Genomic DNA, 27962 nt, shown 5'->3' on the forward strand with positions numbered 1-27962 from the left:
GGCAAATTTCTGAGATTGCAGCCCTTTCTCTGGGGCCTTTGGGGGGGGGGGGGTCAGGTCATCCCAAAAGACAAAGTTATAAGATCTTTCCAGATCAACAAAATGACTCTGTCAAAATTTTAATCGGATGACTTTGAGAAAACAAAGGGCATTGGAGGGGGAGGGGCTTGTTGCCATCCAATCATTTTGATAACTTAGAAAGGGTACTGGAACTTCTAATTTCCATTCAAATGAGTCCTCTCCCGATCTTCTAGGACAATTGATTCGATATGATCACTCCTAGGAAAAAAATAAATAAACACGCATCTGTGATCTTTCTTCTGGCAAAGTACACCAAATTCTACATTTTGCAGATAGTAGCTTAGGACCAATACAGTACAGTTCTCTAATGGGCTGAATCTGATGGTGCAATTTTCGATTTGCACCATCAGATTCAGCCCAATTGCCCCAGCCCCAATTGCACCCCAATTTTCGATATAATTCCTTTTCCGAAAATCAAGCAACTTTCTTCAGGCTCGTAGCTTTTGAATGGTAATATTGAACTTAAAGAATCTTATATATTTGGAATCAACATATAAAGCTAATTCGTTATCAGAATTCTGCTTTTTCGAATTTCAGTAAGTATTGGGGCGAGTCGCTCCTTACTAACGGTTCGTTGCCACGAACTGTTTGAAAAAACAAGCGATAGATAAATCAAAATAATATTAAAAAAATACATCATACTCAATAAAAACAAGAATTTTCAAATTATAAGGTATGCAATTCACCATAAATAATATTTAGCTGCATTTTGAAAAAAAAGGACAAAGCTGATTAGAAGAACCTAAAGCAAAACCAAATGAAACAACATTATTTGTCTAGCGTCGTGTCTGATTAATTTGGCCAAAATATATTTATTTAGTTTTTTATTTTATTTTTCTTAAGTTGACGCCGCATTAAGGTCAAAATCTTCCTGCAAGAAAGATCGAGATTATCAAGCTTTACTTTTGTAATAGTTTTTCTTTTAGTATTAATAAATTGATTGAAAAAATATAAAAACATAAATTCTCGTAATAAATTAGCATTACAAAGTCAAATGCTCCAAAAAGAGTCCTTAGACACCATAACAAAAATTATACGTTTTAGTAAAATTTCGTGAGAAGGATTTTCAATGTTTGATCTTTATAACGACAACGGGATTTTACATTCGGCAAAGTCAAAATGTAACGAAGTAGCAGCCCTAATATGATCAGAAGGGTATGGGCCCTGATATGTTGGTAAGTTCGAAAGTCTGAAATCCAAGCACAATCAACAGGACATTAAATTTTGGAGAAATAGTATTTGGTTACAATGTCGCACAGAAACAATAGCAAAAAGCGGGTTCTGAAGAAAAATATATGAAAAAATATGTATCTACCAATTGTAAAACCCAAGAAGATCCGATTTTTACATATGATGTATCTAATCGAAAACAAGTTTTCTTCTGCAGGGGATTGGTCTGTGGACTGGACATACCATTACATTCATTGGACATACCATTCAGTGATGATGTTTATAGCATACAGTACGCACATACACGTTTAAAACTTATACACTGGGTATTAAGTACGTATTGTGTACAGATTCCAGCCTTACAGTACCATTAAAGGACAGATGTCTAGTATACAGGAGGTCATGCGTTCAGATCCTACAGACTACTACGTTTTTTTTTTGGCTTACAAAGAAGGCAGGAAGAATCCATTCTATAAAAAAAAATGTTGATAACACCAAATTTAAATGCGTATAACATACTATGCATTTACAGCCTTGTGGGCCCTATAATAAACCTCTTTATACTATTAAACCCCTTACCTTATCTGCAGAATTCAACCTGTCTTCGAGATTTTTAATTTGCTGTTGTGACTCCTGTAATTTGGCTTGTAATGATGATACTTGAACCTGAAATATAAAACTGTTCTATAAACAAACAGCCACATAAAAATATTTTAAAATCACAAAAGGAAAACGGACTTTAAAGTCACAAAGGGAAAACGAAAAATAAACAACTCTAAAAGGGGCGAAACACTTTCAGATCTATTCCTCGGATTTATATGATGTACTTCTAAAGCTACAAGTATTAATAATAATTTATTTTCTACCCACGATTTTACAAAAGCAGAAGAATACTAAAAAGAAAAACAAAATCATCAAGACACAAATCATCAAAAAGCACTAAGAGACATAAAAGTACCAGAAACTGAACCTAATTTCGAGAAAAGACGGTGGAATCGACCAAGGCACAATGCTGCATCATTTGGAGTTTCCACTGTAAGTTATAAATTTTGGAATAATATTCAGTAATTAATTTACTATTACAGAAAAATCAAGAAAGGTAAGCGAAAATTTACGATGACGGTAAAGACCGGATCCAAAATTTTTTGTGGGGTTTTATAAAAAAAAAACTTTAAAAACACATCAAAATTGTTAATGTTAATTTTTGTTGCGCTTTTATGAGTCGGACAAACCTTTCGGGGCGGGAGAAGTGTCAAATACCCTATTCCCTCCTCCTCCTGGATACGGCCTTGATAATGGTAATGCTCGATGTTTATTCGTACAGAGTTATCACAAAAGCTGGAGTATAGCCTAGATAGGAAAGAGCTAAGTTATAGACCAGAAATAGTGATTTACAAATAGCAAAACCTAGCCAGCAAAAGGAATTTACTTGTAGAATAAGAAATAAGGTTTCAATCCAACGGATCAGATCCTGCAGAACAATTAAACACCAGCTCCTGCAACACTTTTAACGTTACTCTTAATTCAGCTACACACAGTTCAATCACCGTGCCTACAGAGTTTGAGTGGAAGGAACCGCAGCATCACGTTACCCTCCTCTCGAGAGGTGATCCTAAAGATTCCAGTCTAGTTTTGTTGCAATTATTCACATTTTCATGAATTTGAACATTTTCTAGCACGGATTGTTAATTTGTTGTTTGTCTGATATTTGCACTTGCTAAAAAGATTTGACCAGCCAGTAGCTACTCGATGTACTTGATTTTTGGCTTTATTTGGCTTTGCTAAAAAAGATTTGACCAGCCAGTAGCTACTCGATGTACTTAATTTTTGACTTTTTTAAAAAAGATTTGACCAGCCAGTAGCTACTCGATGTGCCTGATTTTGGCTTTTTTTTGGCTTTCCTAAAAAAGATTTGACCAGCCAGTAGCTACTTCATGTACTTGATTTTTGGCTTTTTTGGCTTTGCTAAAAAAGATTTGACCAGCCAGTAGCTGCTCCATGTACTTGATTTTTGGCTTTTTTTGGCTTTGCTAAAAAAGATTTGACCAGCCAGTAGCTACTCCATGTACTTGATTTTTGGCTTTGCTAAAAAAGACTTGACCAGCCAGTATCTATTCGATGTACTTTATTTTTGGCTTTTTTTCTTGATGCGCATGTGAAAAAGACAACCCCCCTTCAATTATGAATGTATTTGTTTGTGGCATCAATGTATGATGATTCTCCTTTTTTTCCGCATTGTTCTACTATGAAAACTGTTAACTTTTGTCGTATTTTTATTTCTTTTTTTTTTATTGCTAGATCTTGCAATAAATCTTCTAATAACCGAGGTTTCTAGATGTTTTTACATTTATTACTAAGAACATTATCACAACTTAAGCTTCCAATTTCCGAACTACGATGAGTTTTTGACTGAAGTTCGGTTCCGAGTTCATGTCATTATTTCGAGAAACATCAATACACATTTTAGGTTTGAAATCATATGCTCAAGTGACACCCATAATACGTCAATAACGCAATAACGACAATATCTGGATTAAAGGTAAAGAATACGGCATCGGACTTTAAGAGTGCTTACAGGCGGTGCTGATCTCCGTTTATTGGCCCTTCAGCAAGGAAGTGCAATGGGAACTGGGGGCCAATCATCCTGTGCTTTCGCACACCCTTCCTGTTTACCTCTCTCAGATTTCTCCAGGTACCCATTTAGAGCATTAGAGTCAACTCTGGTTGAGCTTACAGAGTCAAGCCATTGACAAATTTGGATTAGTCCAAAGATTTCCAGGTAAGGCCAAACAGTTATAAGTAACACTCACAACAAGGTAAAATAGATAATTAATAAGACGCAGAAAAATGAGTATTGAAAATACAGGTATATACTGGTTCGAACCACGTGAAGGGGGAGGGTGTATTTTAAGGCCACTTTCTCTTTTTCCATGTAACCAATCCTTAAGACCATTCTTGAAAGAATTCTGGTTTCAATGAGGTGCAAGATTTCTACCATTCTTCTAAATGTATCTAGAACAAGTGTATGAGAAAAGCGATTAAAAAATCAAATAAACACTCTTTAATGATATTAAAACAGACTTAATGATCAAATTTATTGAAACAGTTTTGAAGCAGGTTTTTGAAACAGGCGTAACATGTTTATAATAATAATTCAATTATATTTTACAAGAAATAATCTATATAAATAAAATAATAATAAACAATAATGATAAATAAAATAATAATTTACAAGCAAAAGAAAGTGGAGCAACAAGAAGAAAATTATCTATAAGAAGTTGAAAGAAAGAGGGCTCGAAAAATAGAAATCGAAGGCTCGAAAAATATAAATTTGAAGAGATAGAATAGAGAGTGAAAGAAAGAGGGCTCTCCAGCAGCCTATTTGAGAGAACGATATATCGCTCTAGTTGCAGAAAGACTATAATCTAGATAAACAAGGTTTGGGGGAGAAGAGGGTCTCGGCAAGCCCTGAATTATTCTGATTAAAGAGGTTTCAAGTATATGCATCTAAATTCTCGGGGAAGGAGGGATATTGGGCCCTAGAACCTGACCTGAAGATTCTATTTTGCAAAAATATTATCAGTCTTAGTATCATTTTGATTTCACCAAAGGGCCACCCCTGTGACCACCTTTACACTATGACATAGGGATAAAGCCGTCTGTAAACAGGTTATTAACATAATTTGGTGCCCTTGCCCTATAGACTAGCATGAACCTCGTCCCCTGTCAAGGCCTATTTTGAGGATTTAGACCATTCTGTTTGAAACAGCCATCTAGAAATTTTTGTCCGATGCCAAGAGGAGTATCAAGGATATGATTTATATTTAAATGATCAATATCTGACTATCCCCTAGATGACACCTCGGTATTCTGAGTAAAAGATACGAACATAGGCCAACAAATTTAAGGAGAAACTTCCCCCTGGTATGGTCACTTTTGGCTTTTGATTTAAGCATTTTTTTATTATTTTCTTTATTTATTTAACCTACCCGTTGGGCATCTTTTCGGTTCAACAGGCAAGTTAAGATTCAAATTTCAACGATTTCCCGGGATAAAACACTCGAATCAACAATCCTTTTATCCAATTGGACTTTTATCCAAATTGAATGAATGATTAGGTTAAGGAATGTTACCAAACAAAAATCTTAATTCAGTGAATGAATTATAGCAGTGAAAGTCAAATTAAATCATAAATGAATGCAGTGTTAATGTATAAATGAATTCAATCAAAGGACCAGAAAAATGAAGACGCGGAGAAGATAACAATCAATTATTGTTATTAATTATACACTGTTAATTATAATTATATACAATTAACAATATATAATTGTTAATCAACTAATTGAAATTACTAAAAACAATTAATTATTATTTTATTATGCATGGTTTATTGTGTAGGGACCAGAAAAATGAAGACACAGAGAAGATAACAATTAATTATTGTTATTAATTATAATTATATATAAATAACAATATATAATTATTAATCAACTAATTAAATTTACTAAAAACAATTAATTATTATTTTACTGTGTATGGTTTATTGTGTAAGGACCCATAAAAATGAAGACACGGAGAAGATAACAATTAAATATTGTTATTAATTATATGCTATTAATTATAATTAAATAATTAACAATATATAATTGTTTATCAACTAATTACAATTACTAAAAATATTTAATTATTATTTTGTTGTGTAAGGGCCAGAAAAATGAAGACATAGAGAAGATAACAATTTATTATTGTTAATAATTATACATTGTTAATTATAATTGTATAAATTAACAATATATAATCGTTAATCAACTAATTGCAATTACTAAAAACAATTAATTATTATTTTATTGTGTAAGGTTGACATGGTGTTGTAGAGATTATGCCAAGTTGAAGCTTGTCAACCTTTATTTTGATGCAAGGGTGGAAATAACACATGTACATTGAGGAAGTAGGAATCCGATAAATTCAGGGGCGTAACTATAGGGGGTAAAACGTTTGAACCCCCTCCCTCAAAACTTTGGTCCGATTGGTTAAAAAAAATGATAGAAATGCAAATAAATGAATTTGCAAGCCCCAATCTCTCTGAAGAGAAATCTGAATACAGCCTCAGTTGAATTCACCCAAAATTAGCCGTTCGAAAATCATCTGGAAGAAAACTCCTGAACGATTTTATTATTCGATTTCAAATCCCTTGGAAAATTCTGTTTATATTAAAATACGAATTAATGAAGTTTTAATTCCCTATTTTGTCGGATTAATTCAGTTTCCCGGCAGTTTAAGGTCTCACTGTCAGTCAATTAAATTCAAAGAATGTTTGGAAGAAGTTAAAACTGATGTATCATCCTTGTTTTGTCCGAGGCTTGGTCATGGTAACGAAGCTGAAAAGGAATTATGGACCTGAAGAACCCTTGCTTAGAAGGAATTCCGAAAAGAACTGACACCAATCTAGTTTTCGATACTTTTAAAAAACAAGGAAAGAAATTGTAAAATACAACAAACGCCGATCGATTGACGGCGCGCCACCGATCAGTTTTAAGCAACGTGCCAGTGGAATTTTTTGGCACGTCAGCGGCGCACCACCACTGACTGTAACTACGTCCACCACAGCCATATTTTATTTCGGTACAGCTTTGGGGGCTAGCTGTGAAAGAGTGTCTAGTAAACCAGAGAATGCCAAAACATACAATGACAGCGATATCAAATCGAAACACTTATTCCACCGCAATGCCGTATATAGAATCACATCCGAAGATGGAAAAATAAGTTCGGAGCTGCCCAGAGTTTATTTTTTCTATTCAAAATTATAAGGATTAAATACGAGATGATTGGAAACATTGCCTAAAAGTTTAGGACTGAAGGAGGGGCTCAAAGTCCCCTCACCTACGTAGGAGCTTTTAAAGCTATATTAACTTTCTCGTATGTTGTCATATGTTGTATCAGATTCAGTTAATACGAGCTTCCACATGTAAATATATGGCTTACTTAATAACTCGCCAATCGCCACACTTCTGCTATTGATTAAACTGTGCATTAAAGCCCAAAGGACCTAATCATCAACCTTAACATATTTTAGAGGGATCAACATAAAAGAACATAAAAAAAATTATTTTAATGACATTTTTTTAAAATGCAAACCCAATTCCTCCCTCTAAAAAATGGGATGAATACTTCATCTTCTGTTTTCCTACTTTAGTAATTAATACAAATCAGTACTTGAATGAGGCCTTAACCCTACTCATCCATCCAATGACATAGGTCAAACAACATATCCATACACAATCAACCATAAAGAATAATCCATGGACGGACTTCTTGCCCCCCCCCCATAAAAATGCTGGAGATTTGCCTCTGATCTTCTATATATTTCCCAATTCCCATCATATATCTATGTACATCAGGCATCAAAATTTGTTCCTTATTTGAAATATTTGCCTAGACTAAGATGTTTGAGCCTACTATCTCTCCAATTCAGGAGGGGTAGATTGCACTTAGTTAATACATTTTAGATTAGGTTTTAAGGATTTTAAGAAAGTTTCTTTTTAAACTGATTCGTTAAATCATGGAGTTACAGCTTTTAAAACAGCCATGGTTGGACCCTGTTTTTATGAAGGGCAATATATAGAACCATGGCATTTGTATAATCTATTCACTCAGTACCCCTAAACAGGGGCAAATTTCATGAATTTTAATTTCATGCATTCTGATGTATTTGCTTATTTTTGTAGAGCAATCAGCCAAGGGGGTTGATTTGTTATTGTGGTACCAATCAATACCCAGGGGTAGAGTTCTTGTTTATTCTCTTTTTATTTATTATCTATTTGTAATGAGACAAGCCTATGGCTTACTCTGTTGTTGTTTTAAATAAATAAATATCAAAGTGCGTGTCTTTACCTGTATGCATTACTATGATATGTGTATTCATGGGATCTTTGTGATGTTTGTGTAATCACCAATAAACTTTAAGAGATCATTGAGTACCCTCTTGCAAAGTTTTTAGGTACAAAATTCCTCCCAAGGCCTTCTTCATGCTTTTCTTCTTGATTGTTAATTATGAATTCTGTCATCTAACACACTACCAAAATTAAAAAATTTCTTTTTTATTAAATTCACTGAATTTGGAATTCAACCTAATACTTTTTTTTAAATGAAAAGTACTATCATCACCTTACACATGGGGAACATTTACCAGCAAGAGAAAGTTGGGAGGGAAAATTTCTATACTAAAAGGGATCTTATATGCAAATCTTTTCCTGGCTCTTTGCATATGCAATCAAAATAAATTAATAAGATATATACATATATATATATATATATATATATATATATATATATATATATATATATATATATATATACATATATATATATATATATATATATATATATATATATATATAAATAATATGTATTATAGATAATAAATATTATAAATAAATAAATTATGTGTCTTCTTTTTCATCACTGCTATCAGGGCATTGAAACATCATAAGCTATGTTATTAGGGCTATATGGGATCATCAGACACATTTATGAATGAACTGATTAGTCTACTCGGAAAGAACACAATTATAAATAAATATTATAGATAAAATAAGTATTTTAAATAATATATATAAATTAATAAGGCTAATTGGTAAAATTATGACAGTTTCCATTACTGACTCACCAATAAAACGAACATACGAATCAATGCCCCCTTTTACGCTCCCCAAGAATATAATAATCGCTTCTACTGCAAACTCAAATTGAAGCACTTTTTGAGCTCTTAAAAAAGACACATTTTCAATGAAAGCATGAGTTATTGCTCATTTCCAACAAAATAATACTATGTTTTCTCAGTGCTATCTTTTCTCAGTCGTTTTTGAAAAAATATGCTCTTTCCTGATTCAATAATTGCTTCAAAGGAAAGTTCCAGTTTGAGCCCTTAGTTGAGCTCGAACAGCCCATAGTAACCAAAAGTTTAAAATACATTTCTAAAAAAAACTGTTTATTGAGAAGCTCATTCAGGAATGGTAATTAGGCTTAGCCTATATAGGCTATTTACATCAGTCTTATAAATAAAATATTATTTCTAAGCAAATTTGCAGTTATTTTTTAAAAAGCCTGAAGCTCCTCAAAGGGCATCATAGCAAAATAAAATGTAAACCATTGAAATTAGGCTGTTATTTTTGAAAAGCCTAAACTGCAAACTTATAGTCCACCACATCTTCTTTTTCATCACTGCAATCAGGGCATTGAAACATCATAGGCTATGTTATTAAGGCTATATGGGACCATCAGACACATTTATGAATGAGCTGATTAGTCTACTCGGAAAGAACACAAAAGGAATCAAGTAGTGTGTAACTGCTTCCTACCTATGGAATCTTAGAATGCTAAAGAATCTTGTTGGTTGTACATTTACAGAAGTTGGAAAAATGTGTCTTAAGCCTAGCCCACATTTAAACAATTGTCTGGTGACCAAAAAAGGCCAATTGCATTGGCTGCTTAAAATAACCTGAGCAAAACGTAACCGTCTCATCAATATACAATGAAATTTAAAGCAATAAAAGCCGGCTTAAAAAAAATTATAGCTGGCTTCATTAAAATCTCCAGTCCCTATATTCGAATTCCTCATCTAACTTAACTGCCACGAAACTTTGAACATAAAATTGATCGCTTTTCAAAACCTGGTGAGAAACCTGGTGTCTTGTGTTTGATGGTTGTTTCCATCCTTATAACCTACTACTACAATGTTTTCGTACTTCGCTTATAATTAAAAGAAAATTGAAAAAAAAATAACAAAGTAAAATACATAAATAAAAAAAAGTAACCTTGAATTTAAATCATTCAACCATTTTCCAAAACGTAACGGTTTAACCGACTCTTGAACTGGCTAGGTTGAATAATCCGAGTTTCAAACACTATCAACGAAGATAGTTCCTGAGCTTCGCATTTGGGACCAACTTTAAGTAGTCTTACCTTATTGTAAATAAGTAGTCTTTATAATGATAATGATATTACCGTTTCTTAAGATACACCTTTTCAAACTTAGAAAGGCAGAAATGAAGCCCTGTGTTTAAGAAAATGTATAGCAATGGTTAAACCCTATATGATTATATTTTATCCATATTCCAACACAACAAGAAATCTAATAAATTACAAGAAACTACTAAAAAGCTAACCTCCTTTTAACCTTTAAGCTTTAACCTTTTAACCTTTAACCTTTTTTACCTTTAAGCTTCTCTCCTCTTCATGCGCATTTCTAGCATCAGATTTTAAACTTATGAATTCTTTTTCGTATTTTTCCTTCTCTTCGATAAGTTGTTTTAGCGCCTTATCCTTAGATAACTGAAAAAAAAACGATAATATTAAAAAAAAAACATCACTCATAACTGAAAAATGTTTGAATTATCAGACATTATTAGTTCTGAGTTTCATGGATTACGAGGAACATGAATAGACGCTTGATCCAGCCGAAAAAAGAAGGAAGTACAAAGCTATTTAGGAGACTAATTTTGCTGCCATCTGGGAGGGAAGTGAGGTGGAATCTTAATTGTTCAGGGTAAAGGCGAATGATATGAGACATTAGATACCAAGAAACTGAACGAGTGGATTATTCACTTAAGGCCCTTTCACAACAAAGCTTAACTCCGCCATGCAAAAAGTGGGGTAGCATAGTAGCAATGCTAATAGGTAGTTTTCATGGCCTAGTTGGTAGATTTTGTCTGAAAATACCATTTTTGCATATAAAGATACTTTTTACCTAAAGAAAAGCTGTCAAAACAAAAGTTGTGTTACTAAAGTGTTGGCATCTTTTAGATTTCTGTCGAATTCTGCAACTGGCAGCTAGGAACATCTTCCATACCTAGTTTCAACAATACCAAAATTTAGCTAGCGCTAGGACCAATTTTATTTTTTGTAGAATTTCAGATTGGCTGAAAGATTTTATGAAAAATCTGATTGATTCAAATTAGGGCTAGCAAGATCTTCGTATTAGCAAAATCTCATTGTGAATGGCCTAGGTAGTGTTAATAGCGTGAACAATCCTATGAAGATATAAAAGTATACTAACCAAGGCGTATAATGTCTTTGTGTATCTGGAAAAAGGTTTGTTGAAAGGTGTGTTTAAGAGTCTTTTTCCAGAGGCTAGTTTTAATTCAGAAATGGTCCAAGACTAGTTTTAGGTATTTTTCAGAATTCTGCCGATAAGATGTACAAATAATTTTTTTTCAATTCCACTCACATACAGCAGTTTAAAAAGCGTTATATGATCTTTTTTATGTCTGTGTTAGATTCAAACTCTATCCTTTTAAATATAGCACATTTTCTTTCACTTTCCTCCAATCTTATCAGGTTCTTAAGAAATTCAAGTTTCTCCTTTCAAAAATGCATCGCTTTCTGTATTTTTGTCCAAAGAAGAAGTTAAAAATTGGAGCTTTTGATACAAAATCTGTAAGGTAAAGAATTTTTTTAACAAAAAGCAAAGAATTCATAAGTTCTTCACAATGTTCTTCAAAGCTCAAGTTCTGTACATTCAAACGTCTTTTTTATAAATTCATTGTTTTTATTCATTTCAATATTCTGGCTCCCTATTCTTCGAAAACGTCACCACAGACACGTCCACAGAGGAAAGGGCTATGAGTCCCTTGCCTCCCCATAAAAAAAACTCAATTTATAATACTTTCCAAGAATTGTCTTACACTTTTTGTGTGAATTACCCGATTTCACCTTTTTTAAATTCACCCCCCCCCCTTTTCCAAAATCATCCACTTGTGATTTTAAGATTGGCTTAAAACTACACAGCATGTAGGTTGGATCAAAAAAAGTCCCCTTGGTCCACCAAATAAAAAAAAGAAAAAGCTAAAAATAATTGGTTACATATAGTGTTGGGCGATATTCAATATCTATATATCGAAGCAAACATCGATATTGAATATAGAAACGTAAATATTGATATCGAAAACGGTATTTGAAAATGTTTGACTATCTTTGGCTTTTTCTGCTATCTACCAGTAAACGTCCTGCAGAAAAGATCCAACATAGAAAATTGATTAGGAAATGGCCGAGAAGAAGAACAATGATGTTTTTAATCTATTGACTCACACATGCTGCTACACAGCATACATACCTGTATCCATAAATTGGTGTAGCCTGTTCTCAAACTTAGAATACGTTTAGTGAGAGGGACTTTGAAAATTTGCGTGATTTTTGAGGAAAGGAAAAAACACCCCAAAAAGTCAAGAAATCTTAATGAAAAGCACACCATCAGATTCATCATATCATGGAACCCTACTGTAAAGATTTCAACCTCCCATCTGCAAAAACAGGGCATTTTGTATTTTGTCAGAAGGAAAATTACTGATGCATGTTTATTTATTCCTATTTTATTTTATTTTTTTGCCAGGGTGATCGTACGAAACCAATGACCCAAGATAATTGCGAAAGGGCTAGCTAGAAAAAAATAAAATTTCTAGTTTGCCGTCCGCCTGCGAGTCCAGAGGACTTGTTGGTCAAGCGTAAATCCTATGACACAGTATTTCACCTTTAGACTACATGTGGCCAAGCCTATTAGACTTAGGTTTCACTTGTTCGCCTGTGAGTCCAAGCAAATTCAGTCCCAGACTTTGCATACAAGTCGAGGGCGACATTGTCCGTCATATATAAGCCCAAAATCAATCCAATTCTTTCATCCGTTAGTTCTATGACTATCTACCTTAGTTCTGCCCTAGGAATGCCGCGTGGACGGATGATAGATAGACTTATCTATCAACAAATGAACTGACATCATTTTTTTCAACCCTAATAAGGATTTATGCCAGATTTGCCTCTCACTCAATTGGACTATCTGCCTTGGCTTTTTCCACAATTAGCAATAGCTTGATGTCTATAACTTTTAATTCAACTTTGGTTCTAACTATCAATATCTATCTATGTGTTCTATATCTAAATCTATCTATCTATATCTATGTATATTGGGTCACTATATGTATCTATCTATATCTATCTATATTTCTATCTTAGTTCTATCTATTTATCTGACATCATTTTGTACAATCTTAATAAGGGGTTATGCCAGATTTGCTTCGCACTCAATTGGACTATCTGTCTTGGCTTTTTCCACAATTACCCATAGCTTGATGCCTATAACTTTTAATTTAACTTTGGTTCTATCTATCTATATCTATCTATGTGATCTATATCTAAATCTATCTATCTATATCTATCTATATTGAGTCACTATATGTATCTATCTATATTCTATCTTAGTTCTATCTATTTATCTGACATAATTTTTATACAATCCTAATAAGAGGATATGCCAGATTTACCTCTCACTCAATCGGAATATCTGTCTTGGCTCTTTCTACAATTAGCCATGGCTTGCTGCCCACAACTACTTGATTTTGATTCAAAATTAATATATAAGTGACCCAAAATATTGGACAGCAACTAACCCCCCTCCTATGCACTTTTTTCCCTGAGGTCATCCAATCCAAATTTTGAGATATTCATTTTGTTCACCATACGTGAAGGATCAGATAACTGAGCCTCCGGAGATATCATGACCCCCACAGCCTGAGGAAAGGGCTTTAAGTTATGAATTTCGCCTATTGTTTGCGTATTGTATTTTTATTTGTAAGTAAACAGGCATTTGTCGGGGAGGGAGAATTTTCTGTAGGGGGTTTTCAACGGGTCAAATTTTCCATGGACAAGGAAGTTTCTGGGGATGAACTAACAAGGGGGAATTTTATATGGGATAATTTGTCAGAACTCCTATACGAAATTCGTCATACTTTCTCTTTGCCGATTCAATTTTTTATGTAGAGACGTTCCAAGGAAATTGCCATGACCCCCCCCCACAGTACCTGGGGGAAGGGCAAATATACATATGTGTATATATATATATATATACATATATATATATATATATATATATATATATATATATATATATATATATATACTAGCTGTTGGGGTGGCGCTTCGCGCCACCCCAACACCTTGTTGGTGGGGCGCTTCGCGCCCCCCCAAGCCCCCCGCGCGCGTAAGTCGTTACGCGCCATATTAGTTATGCGCCATTGTAGTTGTGTCCCTGTGTCCCACCTGTGAATATAGATAGATTTATATGTGTTTCAAACTACGTAAAAATTGCGAATATACAACATTCTTGGCTTTCCCATTGTCTGTGCATATACAAAGCCGTATGTACTAATAATGACGTCATATGCAAACGCTCTTTTTACAAACAAACAAACATGCATACACACAACTCGTTTTTATATAGATAGATAGATAGATAGATACAATACAAATTAACTGCGTAAAACTTGCGAATATACAACATTCTTCGCTGTCCAATTGTCGCTGCATATAAATAGGTTGTCAGGTTTACCGACCCTCGAACATGCAACGTACAATTGTCCATGGGAAAAACAATCAGTATTAAGATCTATACCACATTTTTCAAATGATTGACCTTGAGCTTTGTTAATGGTGATTGCAAATGCTAATCGAATTGGGAATTGCAATCTTTTAAATTGAAAAGGCAGATCCGTTGGAATCATGGGAATGCGAGGAATAAGAACAGCCCCACCTTCAAAAGGCCCTGTCAAGATTGTGGCCTCTATTAGGTTTTCCATTGTTTTTTTTTTACGGCAAGTCGCGTGCCATTGCAAAGCTTTGGTGGGTTGATATTTCTTAAAAGTATTATTGGTACGCCTATTTTTAGTTGTAGCACGTGTGGTGGAAACCCTGAAAGATCCACGGAATTTAAAAATTCAGATGGATAATTAACCGCTTCATTTGGTTCCAAAACTGTGTCGACTGACTTGTAAAGGACTGCCTGGTCTCGAATCTTGGTCAAAACAATATTGTTGATTTCGTGGACGTCTATATTTTTGGGTGCGAGAATCGCTCTTTCACTTAGCCATTTATTATTTTTATAATTTTTTAGAATATTCGGAAATACTTTTTCAATCAATTCATTTTTGGACGTCACTAAATTACAGAAATCAGCAGGTAGTTGTATACGTCCTGAAATTGAGTCTACTGGGAGCTTTCCGTTTCCAATTGCCAGCAATTGATCTGAAAATGTTTGACCAGAGTCATCGTTTTGCAATCGGACACGCATATTTGTAGTTAATTTTAATGTTTTTACGTGTGCCCATAAATTAGAATTTTTCAGGCAAGCATTCATTTCGTCTGCAGGAGTTGATCTAGGTATTAGAGGTAATGTTTGCCTGAAATCTCCCGCAAGCAATATTAATGTGCTGCCAAAGGGTTTCGACTTCCCTCGCAAATCTTTCAAGCATTGATCCAGAGCCTCGTTATCGTATCATAAATGTTTTTTTGTTCCGACGTTTCAACGTTGGGAGAAATTTCGCAACGTGCATTCAATTCAGAATTTCTATCACTGATGAAGTACAATTGTAAAAATTTATGATTCTCGCCTGAGAATGGTAGAAGGGACCCTGCTCTATGATAAATTTGCCCTTTTACTTTGAAAGTAGACATAAATGGATCTGGATTTTCGATTTGGGCTCCAAACGACGTCATTTGGAAACATGAGTTATATTTTCTGATTTGTTTCAAAAAACGCTTAGATTCTGACGTAGTTCCAGTAAGGAAAGTCTTCAATGGCTCTGGTGGTGCAGCCAATAGAGGAAGTTTAACTTTTCCTGAGGCGCAACACATTCCCATTGTTTCACCATTGAATTTCAAGGCCTTGCAATAGGGACAAATTTTAGACATAGTCCCGATTTGAACACATCTACTCAAGCTATAATCATCAACTGGGCTGTACCTGAATGCCAGGCGATAACTTTCAGGTTGCTCTGATTCCTCGGCACGCTTTCTTTTCTTACTTTCTCTATCAGCAGCAAGCCTGATTTCTTGCTGTTCTTGTGATTCCTCGGCACGCCTTCTTTTTTCACTTTCTCTTTTAGCAGCAAGTCTGGTTTCATGTTGCTCTGGTAGTTCCTCGGCACGCCTTCTTTTTTCACTTTCTCTTTTAGCAGCAAGTCTGCTTTCGCGTTGCTCTGGTAGTTCCTCGGCACGCTTTCTGTTCTTTCTTTCTCTATCAGCAGCAAGTTTTTTGGCATAGACTCTATGAGCATCTTCCTCGGCTGTTGCCATTGTAAGTTCATCAGTCATTTTAAAGTTAAACATTAATAGATTTCTACGTGAACGCATGTCTTATATATCTTTAATGACGTCACCGTCATAACAAAAATTTCGAAATTCGAAAAATTCGAAGTCACTACCCTGTAGATGCTCTAAAGACAACGACTTAAGAGCCCTTTATCCAGCCCCCCTTCCTATAGAGGTTAGATCGTAGAGGTAAAGATGTTTGATGAAGCATAATCAATATTAAAAAGTATGTTCATTGACTTACTTTAAAGTATTTTAAAAGATTTGGAGACAGATGAAAAGGTAGAAATCCATGGAGAAATACAAAAAAGAAAATACGGATGAAAAAAGAAATGATAAATGGTTTTGGGGAAAAATGGTAAAGGCATGACATCATACTAGTACAATCATCAAACCATAATGACAGAATTAGCCAAACTTAGGAAATTTACAGGTTAAGGGACCAATATTCACTGTTTAAATTTGCTTGCGATAATTTTTCTGTTGCCATTAAATTATTATATTTGGTTAAACATCATATGACTATTTTCAGTTGCAATTGGCACGGGTCGCTCTTTACTGACAGAATTTTGCCATGACCTGTTTCTCTGGCTCTTTACTTTTCAGACGAAACCAATATTCTTTCATTTATTTAATTAAGATAACTACTACTCCTACTACTAATAACTCACTGCAGTACCGAGCCGGCAAGCCACACAGCTACGCACACTCCTCCTCCAACCTAATCTTTTCAAGTCCTCCCTCTTTACACCCTCCCAGGAAGTTCTCATTTCCTTCAACTCTTTATTTATGACATCCTCCCAATCTGAAAGATGCCCAGCACTGGTCCAGCCTTTCACTGAACCAATTAAGAAAAGTGTCCAAAAGAAATGCATTATTAGTCCTGGTAAATTTAGCTTGTAATTCAAAACCTCGCTAAAAAGACTCAAATTGAATATGTTTTGCTTGCATCTAATATCACAAATCTTAGTCGATTTCACCTTTCAAAACTTTACAACAGTCTAACTGTGCCCCATATTCTCATGGAAAACCTGTTAACATGTGTAATATGACAATAGACATACTACTACTGCTACTCCTACTACTAATAACTCTCTGCAGTACTGAGCCGCCAAGCCACACAGCTACGCACGCTCCTCCTCCAACCTAATCTTTTCAAGGCCTCCCTCTTTACACCCTCCCAGGAAGTTCCCATTTCCTTTAAATCTTTATTTATGACATCCTCCCATCCCAGATGAGGATGGCCTGCTTTCCCCAGACTTTTGCAGCCCCAGACTTTTGGCCAAAAAGGACAATAGACATAAGAACAGTAGTAAAAAAAATACGACCACCCCTTCCATATGAAGTGGCTCTAAGAAAAAAAATAATCTGACATTGAAGCCTTATAGCCTTATACTGTAGGAAACGCTAGAGCGTTATTCTCTGATATAATGATTATACTCTTATATAGTGATAGAAAATTTAATGGAAAACTCAAATATTAAAACAGCGTCACCAGCCACAATTGTTTGTTTATACTAGTGAAGACCCTTTTAAACAAAGGCCGATCAATCTTTGATGTTTTCATTACATTAGTATTATACATTGAAATTAATAAAAAAATTATGGATTTACTGGATTACCTTACATGCCTTCCCTTGCACCGTGCGGGATTGAACCTGGGAACCCTCAATTGGTAGGCCTGGCTACTTCCGATACACTGACCCAAGGGTAACTTAAGGTATTATTTTAAAAGGTTATGTTTATCGGAATAATCATTATTTGTTGGCTTAAAGCTCCACTCTTCAATTATGTCCATGGATAGTAAACATAGTTGCTTTTGTAAGTATTTGTTGCTGAAATAGTAATTGTAATTGGATTGTTTTTGGAGAACAAAGGAGAGAAACTTAAGAGAAAGTAACTTTACAGAAAAAAACGAACAGAAATTATGGAGGGCGTCGTCAGCCACAATTGTTTGTTTATACTAGTGAATGCCCTTTTAAACAAAGGCCGATCAATCTTTGAGGTACATTAGTATTATACATTGAAATTAATAAAAAAATTATGGATTTACTGGATAACCTTACATGCTGCCTTCCCTTGCACCGTGCGAGATTGAACCTGGCAACCCTCAATTGGTAGGCCTGGCTACTTCCAATACACTGGCACAAGGGTAACTTGAGGTATTATTTTAAAAGGTTATGTTTATTGGAATAATCATTATTTGTTGGCTTAAAGCTCCACTCTTCAATTATGTCCATGGATAGTAAACATAGTTGCTTTTGTAAGTATTTGTTGCTGAAATAGTAATTGTAATTGGATTGTTTTTGGAGAACAAAGAAGAGAAACTTAAGAGAAAGTAACTTTACAGAAAAAAAAACGAACAGAAATTATGGAGTTAGGAGTTTAACTACTAAATATCTTATCTAAATACTATCTATTTAAACAGACAGTAATAGTGTATATATTTATTTATTTTGTCTGGAAAATGGCTCCAAGTTTTTTTTTGGATATATAGAAATTGTTTTAGACAGAGTGGGAATACCCCTAGAAAGTCAAAGCATCTTAATAAAAATCCTACCATCAGATTTGGCATATCAGAAAATAAAGAGTGAGAATGCCCCTATAAAGTCAAAGTATCTTAAGAAAAATCGCACCATCACATACGACACATCAGACAATCATACTGCAAGGGTTTCTCGCTTCCATCTGCAAAAATGTAATTTTTTTTTATTTTTGCCCGAAGAAAGATGACGGATGCGTGTTCATTAGATTTTTTGGGCCAGGGTGATCGTATCGAGCCAATGGTCGTATAAGATCGGGAGAGAGCTTGCTAAAACGGAAATTACAGTTCTAATTCCACGCTAAGTCACCACTTACCCCGTTTTGCACTGAGTCAAAACTTGTTTCCTTTTCACCAATTTAGGAATAATCTCTCTTTTTGCAATAGGTCAGGGATTAATTTATTCTCATGCCTTATCACAAAAATTATGCGGCTTGAACGTCGCTTGTTTCTTGCTATCCGCCATTCATAATGAAAACACCTAAACTCGTTTAACCAGTGTTGTAATTTGTTCGTGTCATACCGGATGCAGGGAATTGATTTTTATTAGCCTACTGCAAACCTAATTTGGATAATATCTGTCGCTATTTGAAGTTGTGGGGTCGTAAAAAAAGCCCCCCTTGCATATACGTCTTTGTCTCATGCTAATTAGTAGTTTACTATGTCGTCTTGGAAAATCGGAAATGTTGCGGTTGCTAAGTTTCAGGGTTATCCCTTGGGGCCAGTTAAAATTATTGGTGAAGTCAAGCAAGCGTCAGGTCCAGCAAAATTCACCGTTTTCTGCTACGGGTCGCATGATTTTCAAACAGTCTCTACCGAAAGCCTCCACGACGTCAAATTAAAGAGAACACGGGCACTGCAAAAAACTACTAACGAGGCCAAGCTCGCTTTCTATGAAATGGACAACGATCCATAAATCTACCAGCCATACTTGGAAAAATATCGTGCTAAGCGGAAGGGCTCTGTTTCTAACAGCACCGATCAACCAGGACATCTTTCGAAAAATCCTCCGTCAAATCTAAGCCCGGATATAGGCAACCAATCTTCTGACCTGAGCATCAGACTAACTCAGACCCGACAAGAATTGGAAGTTGTAAAAGCGTATGTCAGGGAAGAAGTCTCACGTAAAGTTTCTGATCGCATAAACAATCACCTCCCGCACTCGGCTGGATCAATTATATCTGACGTATATGATTCTTTGATGGTCGAGTACTCGCCAAAATTTGATTTTTATCGAAAATCAACTAAAATCGCTAAAAAACAGCTTCATGATCCTCGAAGAGCGAGTGACAAAGATCGAGAATAGACTTGACGATATTGGGCGGGAAGATAGGCTGGATTCGCTTATTTTTAGTGGTGTCAAACAAGCTCCGGCTCTGTTTCTAACAGCACCGATCAACCAGGACATCTTTCGAAAAATCCTCCGTCAAATCTAAGCCCGGATATAGGCAACCAATCTTCTGACCTGAGCATCAGACTAACTCAGACCCGACAAGAATTGGAAGTTGTAAAAGCGTATGTCAGGGAAGAAGTCTCACGTAAAGTTTCTGATCGCACAAACAATCACCTCCCGCACTCGGCTGGATCAATTATATCTGACGTATATGATTCTTTGATGGTCGAGTACTCGCCAAAATTTGATTTTTATCGAAAATCAACTAAAATCGCTAAAAAACAGCTTCATGATCCTCGAAGAGCGAGTGACAAAGATCGAGAATAGACTTGACGATATTGGGCGGGAAGATAGGCTGGATTCGCTTATTTTTAGTGGTGTCAAACAAGCTCCGGGTGCTGATGTAAAATTGTGTATTAAAAGTATTATCTCGGACAAGATGGGCGTACAGGTTACTGTTTCGGAACGTAGATTTACCCTTCCAGTAAATTCTACGTGGCCTGATATGATTACCCCGGTACTCGCCCAGTTTTCTTCTAAGGATGTGGCTAGAAAGGTATCTGCTGCTAAGAGCAAACTGGCCAAATCTGGTATATTTTTGTCAGGAAGTTTAAATAAGAAGCGACGAGAAATACTGCAAATGGCTCGTGATAGGTTAGGTAACCACAACGTATGTGATCACAGCGTATTTTCGCTCGATCTAGAACTGACACTCGGCCACGCCGACTGTGGAGTTGAGACGACATATAGTCTTTTTTTTTTCGTTATAGTAGTTACAATGTGTACTTTAGTATTTACATTCTTTCGTAGTAATAGTTCTTAATAGGAAGTAGGATAATTTATTTATGAATGTTTTTGCGATTACTACGATTAGAAAATAATCATTTTTCGTTGGATTATATTTTGTCGAGTGATGTTGGTAGCCGGTCGGAATTTTCGGATAAACAGCCTGCAAGGCTTAGTAAATATGTTGCAATAGATGATGTGAGTGCACCCGTTATGCTGTGCGGATTCCAGATTCTCCACTGGAATTGTCATTTAACTTCTTCACATGAAGATGTAGTTGATATAATTAACAGACTTGACACTGAGGTGCAAGTAAAAGGTATTTGTGAATCCTTTATTAGTGACCAGTGTCCTGCTTCGTTATTTAATTTTCTAGATTACACACTTATTTCCAAGAACCGGTCAGCGATGGGAAGGGGAGGTTTAGCATTTATAATCAAGGATGATGTAAAATTTAAAGTAAGGGAAGATTTGTCTTTATGGATTGAAGGTAAGATTGAAACTTTTGCTATTGAAATAGCGACAAGTAATAATAATCCACTTCTTATTTCATTGGTGGATATACCCCCTAGTGCTAGCCCGGATTTTTTCCTAGAGGAATTCGAAATTTTAATATCTGAAATAATTCGAAATTTTAATAAAATGGTTATCATGGGTGATTTTAATTTCGATTTGTTAGATCTTCAAGCCAAAAATTTGGATTTCCTTAATGTCAAGCTTTCATTTGGTTTTCCTCCGTTAAATTCTATCCCATCCCGAATAACGGACCATTCTGCAACTTTGATTGATAATGTTTTCGTCAGTGAAGTTATGGTGGAAGATAGCATATGTGACGTATTAACCCATTCTAGTTCGGACCACTTACTGCTTCTTTGTTCGTTGCAGAAGTTATCAGATTGTAAAATTAAAAGAAAAAATAAGATTCTTCGGCATGACACGAAAGAAGTTAATCTGGCTAAATTTAAGATTTCAGATAGTTTTCTGATATTTTTTTTCAAATATCCTTTACCCTGTGTTTGAGAAAAATTGCCCATTGAATGAAATTAATTGCAAGAACGCTAAACCAAGAAAGACGTGTGTGCGATTGGGGGGGATGTCTCCCTCCAATCCCTATTAATTTTAAAACAGAGCCCTTTTGATGTTTCTACGACAACTCTTTCGATACGAATTGCCCTGGTCAAAAATAAAAATAATAACAATAATAATAGTACATTGTGCCAACATCGTTCTTTACTTAGGCAGCGCTGTTGTGCTGCCTATGATACGTTATTGCGAACTGTTTGATACCAGATAATAACATTAAAGTAACTAGTGCCATGTCTGCGGATAATATTGCTATGTTAAAGGTAGGAAATAAGGTTTTTAGCTGGTTTCGCATTGAATCATGAGTTAAACAGGATTGCGTTATATCCCCATTTAAATGGATCATTTTGACGAATTTTGTCCGAAAGAACACGGCAAATGCCAAGGAGAAACATGGAATCAATTGGTAAAGAATAGGTTTTTAGTGGTCAGGGTGCAAAAATAGAATCACAACTTAGTGTTAAAAGACTAGGTCGTATTGACTGGGAACAAGTGAAGGTGAGGCTGGGCAATGAGAAATTTGATCAAGCGGATAGCTTGACTTATCTGGGTGGTATTATTAGTAGAGATGGTGGATGCAGTGAAGATTTAAAGGCTAGAATAGCCAAGACCCAGGGTGTTTTTTTAAGAGGTGTAAATAGTTTGGAAACAAACTTAAGGAATTTAACTCAGCGAGGCAAGGTAAGCTACAGTGATGACAAAGGCCAACTATGGTTCTGAAACGTGGGCACTCAAAAAGACGGAGGAGGATCTATTACAGGTTTTGTAGTAGAATGGTCTACTGGTTGTTTTTGGGTACCTATCTCGGTGATATTTCCTCAAACTGTAAGCCCTACGAAAAATTTGGTTCTACCTCACTTTCCAGTTTTATAGTCCTATAATGAGAGAAAGATTCAGATGGCTAGGATATGTTTTTTGGATGAAAGATGATGGATTGCCAAAGATCATCCTTTTCGGCCAACTATCTAGAGTCGAATACAAAGAAGGATGTCGCCGAATGGGGGCGGAGGAGGTCGTAAAGAAGGATTTAGAGGAAATTGGAACCTCTAAGGAGGGTGTTCGAATAAACTGACCAATAAGTTTAGATCAAGGAGGGTAAATTAAATTATTCAAACAAGAACTAGATACAGAAAACATAACCTGGTTATAGAAGAAGATTATAAATCTCAAGCAACACGAGTTTCTTATACCCTAAAGCGTCCGATAAAATCAGCAATTCCACACGGTCAGACTCAATCAACTTCTTTTCTTCAAAAACAGACAACATTTTGGGATGACAAAGAATATAAGAGAGCTATGAATGAAAAAGAGGCTATTAGTCGATTCCAAAAGTACCCTTCCTCTGAAAAACTTTTGGTGTTGAGAAAAGCTGAATCACTTGTGAAGACTAATTCAGTCCATCTGTCAGTCTTGTTCTTGGCATTTCTGTACAGTACAGTAGAGATTCAGTGCCTTACAAACGAGGGTCAGGGGTATAAATATGTTTTTCCAAATCCAGGAGGGTGTTTCTGTTCTTATGAAAATGTCAAAGATAGGTATTTTCGTTGAAAAATACAGGAAAGGGAATTTTCAAATCAAAGGGAGATAAAAATTCAAAGGGAGAGAAAATTGCTCCGCCCCAATTTAGCGCAGCTGATTGACATAGGCTGACGGCTTAATATTGGTCGTACCGCTCATTTTTTTATTTCAAGCTGTCTATAATAATGATAGATGGTAATAAGTTTACCTAAGCTATGGATGTCAGGTGATTGATTTTTCTTCTAACGATAATTTCGACAGGATCTGTGCCTGTCATCATCAGGTTAAATTCAAATTTCTTGCCAGAAAGTAAAATCACTAAATAAATTAAACTAAAAACACTGAACAACAATAATGATGAGCTGAATCTGGAATTATTGTTGTGCCATGGCCCGAATTTTGGTAGAGGCATTGATGGCTGCTGTCCTAGTGGATCTTACAGAGATTGGGCCTTTAGGAAAGAGGTGGAGTTTTTTGTGAGTTTTCAATTTATGGGTGATTGGTTCCCAAATTTCTCTAATATGAAACTCACCATTGTCTTTATCGATGGCTGGTTTATTTATAGCAATTTCCAAAGCTTCTCTGATTTTCTGCTTTAAGAGTTGTGGGACAATAGCAAAAAGTTGGGCTTGGTCAAACTTAATGGAGTGGGAAGGGTTTTCAAAGATATGATGGGCCAATGCAGAGAAATTATCTTCCTCCTTTAGCTTTGTCTTTTTAAGGCAGGCATCAATAGAATCAGCATGTTCTTTTAATCGGTGATGTAGAGGTCTCATGGTACGACCTATATAGGTGTCACCACAGCTGCAAGGAATCTCATATACCCCTGGTGGATCTGAAGTAATCTTATCCCGCTGAAGTAAATTGATCTGATTGATTGATTAAATTATAAAAAATCAGGAAATCGATTTCATGAAAAAGAACTTTATTTGGAGTGGTAGTTTTGCTAGTAGCGGGTGCGAAAAAGAAAAGAAAAGAAAAAGAACATGAATGAAAAATATGCTAAAAGCATATGGCATCAAATAGCTTTAGAAGATGGGGCTGTAGTTTGAAGGTGAATTTTTTTGTGAATCCACTGAAAGTTAATTTTCAAATTGTCAAAGATGAAAAGTGTTGTCAAATTCAGCGAATTAGTTTTGCCTAATTAATTGCATTGTTCAAGGTGGCAGCACTAGCAAAACTGTTATGCTGTCGTAAAAAATTCATTTTTGTTAAACAGCCAAAGGAAAAACCTTAGAAAATCGTGGTTTTCAGGTGTGAATAGACCTAAGATGGCTCCAGGTGTAAAACTATTTTTATGTTCTTGGTAATTTAAAAAACATGATTTATCAGGAACGATGAGGAATGAAAAAGAATGATGGTATAAATTAAATTACAATTAACTAAATTTTATTTGTATTTGAGTAAGGTTTTGGCAAGTTTGTCAATACTAGTAAGTGAATTTCTTTCATGCTATATTGGATAATAATGTGTTGTTCAAAAGTTTTTTGAAATTAAATAAAAAAAAAAACAAGTTTTTTTAACTGAAAGTAAGGAGCGACAATAAAAATTAAATCGAACAGAAAGTACTCCGTATATGAAAGGGACTGTTCCCTCTTCAACGTCCTGCTCTTTACGCTAAAGTTTGACTCTTTCTCTCAACTCTACTTTTAAAGACAGTAAAAAAACTTTAGCGAAAAGAGCGGGACGTTGAGGAGGGAACAGCCCTTTCATATACGGAATAATTTCTGTTCGTTTCAAGTTTTATTATCGCTCCTTAATTTGAGTAAAAAATTTTTTTTTATTATTTATTTAATTTCTGAACGCTTTTGAATTAATACATGTTTTGATTTGGGCTCTCCGCACATGAATAATCAAAAACGAAATTTACATATTAATTTTATTTTTTTGGCTAAATGGCTTTCTCATAGTTTTGATCGGACGATTTTGAAAAAAAAAACCGCAGGAGTAGGCCTAGTTACCCTCCAATTTTTTGGTTATTTAAAAAGGCACCTAGAACTTTTAATTTTTATGAACGTTTTTATTAGTAAAAATATACCTAACTTACGAATTAACTTACGTAACGAACTTCTATATTCGTATGTTTTTATTACTTATATGAGGAGGTTCACCCCCTCGTCAATACCTTGCTATTTACACTAAAGCTTAAAGTTTGTCCCAATTCCTTAAGAATGATCCCTGAATCACAAAAGCCGTAGAATTAATAGTTGAAATTAATGAAATTACTTTAGCGTAAAGAGCAAGACATTAGGAGGGGATGAACCCCCCATATGTATAATAATTTCTGTTCGTTTTAAAGTTTAATAATGCTCCTTACTTTCAGTTGAAAAATTTTTTCATATATATTTTTTCATTATTTTTTTCAAAAAATGCTAAATAATTTTTCCCCCATTGCAAATCCTCCATGAAACTTTCCCCCGCATAACCCCCTCCCGCATATGTGTGCAACTTCCAGCCCCTACCACGGGGTTATCTGATACGCTGGATCTGATGGTGTGATTTTCGTTAAGATTCTATGATTTTTAAGGGGTGTTTTCCCCTATTTTCTAAAATAAGGCAAATTTCAATAAAATATTTTCGATAAAATATTTAATTAAATTAATTGCATGTTGTTAGTAAAGCATAGCCCTTTTAGTAGATATAGTTTGTAATTAATTACTGTTGGGGCTATCGGATTGAAATTTATACTGAAGATATTTATACGTGGTCTACAAAAACAAGCTAAATATTTATTGAATAGACATCGTAAAAGTAAGTGAATTAAAATCAGTAAAAAAGTAAATTTTCAAAAGCAAAATAAACTTAAATGGAAAAGAAACGTAAAATAAATGGGTAACTAAATATAACTCTAGGTAAACAAAATTAGGTAGAAACTCAGGTTAAATAATATGAATAGAATTTAAGGTCTGTCAATAAGACATAAATGAGCATGGCGCCTAACTTGTCATTTCCAGTTTGGTGAATAAAAACAACACTGCCCTTCAATTGGTGCATAAAGAGGAAAATATAGGTCAAGGAGTGATTCAAAACAAATTGATCTGATGAGTCTTGTATTATTGCAGAGCTTTTTTTCTTCGTAAAAAAATGGATTTAATGAGGGGGACGGAATTTCGTTAAGCAAGCGCAAAAAAAAATCTTTTTCCCCAGACTAAATCCTGGATTTGATTATGATTACCCTTGTATTTTTAAATATTCAATTAAATTAATTTCAGCTGGCGATAAAATTGACGCTATCAGTCTGATAAGGCTTGATGTATGATCATTATGGGGCGAGGGTAATTCTCCTCCGAACAAAGAGATTTGTGTTATATACCATAGAAAATTAAGGTAGTTGGGACATATGCAACAAATTAAAAAAAAAATGGTTTGCAGAGAAGTTCTTATTTTCGAATTGCCTAAGACTTTTATTTAATTGTGAATTTCTTAAAAGGTTTACTAGTTCTTGCAAATTTATTGTTATTTAGTTTATCCAAACGTCAATTCATAGCAGGGCTTTTTATTTGGGTGTATGGTGTGTTTTTTTTTTGTTTTTTTTTTCTTTGGTCGTTACGGCGAAGTAGGAAACATTTAGTTATATTGTAAATCCTCAAGCTCTCCTCTTTTGAATTTAATTCTTCTTATTGGTCAGGTTTATTGGGCAATGCAAATTTAATTTAGCCAAAAAAAAAAGAAGAAGCATTTTTGAATAAATAGATTTACCTGACACTTAACATGAATAATTCTCAAATAATTCGTTCATTTCGGAGACGAAAAATAGATAATTCTGGCCTGTGTACAGAGGTTAAAAGCAGCCTCTTATTAACAGTCTTTGTAGAAATAGTGTCTAATATATATTTTGTCAAAGTTTTGCATAATTGTCAGGGGGAAGGTGATTATTATTTCTGAAATAATTTCTTCTTTTCTTTTTTTTTTAAAGTTACCCCTTCATAAACTTTTAAAAATACAGTTGTTTTTTTTTTTCGCTATGCTCCTATATTCCGGTCAAATTATCAACAATTTACAGGTGAACCTGTAACAATATACAATTTTAATTTGTAACAATTTACAGGTGAACCTGTAACAATTTACATTTTAATTTGTAACAATTTACAGTGAACCTGTAATTCAACAATTCACCTGTACAATTTGTACAGGTGAACCTGTAACAATTTACATTTTAATTTGTAACAATTTACAGGTGAACCTGTAACAATTTACATTTTAATTTGTAACAATGTACAGTGAACCTGTAATTCAACAATTCACCTGTACAATTTG

The 27962-nt window shown here is 34.7% G+C and overlaps 1 protein-coding gene across 2 annotated transcripts in view; it reads right to left on the reverse strand.

Annotated features, from left to right (window-relative positions):
• LOC136025109 (uncharacterized) overlaps positions 1-27962 on the reverse strand; it is a 74449-nt gene that overhangs the window by 27131 nt on the left and 19356 nt on the right. For both annotated transcript variants that reach the window (XM_065700854.1, XM_065700847.1), the window contains exons 3-4: positions 10465-10581; positions 1831-1917 (exon numbers count right to left, since the gene is read on the reverse strand). In XM_065700854.1, coding sequence (XP_065556926.1) covers positions 1831-1917; positions 10465-10581 — 204 coding nt within the window. The remainder of the gene's footprint in view (positions 1-1830; positions 1918-10464; positions 10582-27962) is intronic.

The sequence above is a fragment of the Artemia franciscana genome, chromosome 1 (genome assembly GCF_032884065.1).
Source record: "Artemia franciscana chromosome 1, ASM3288406v1, whole genome shotgun sequence".
Classification (NCBI taxonomy): domain Eukaryota; kingdom Metazoa; phylum Arthropoda; class Branchiopoda; order Anostraca; family Artemiidae; genus Artemia; species Artemia franciscana.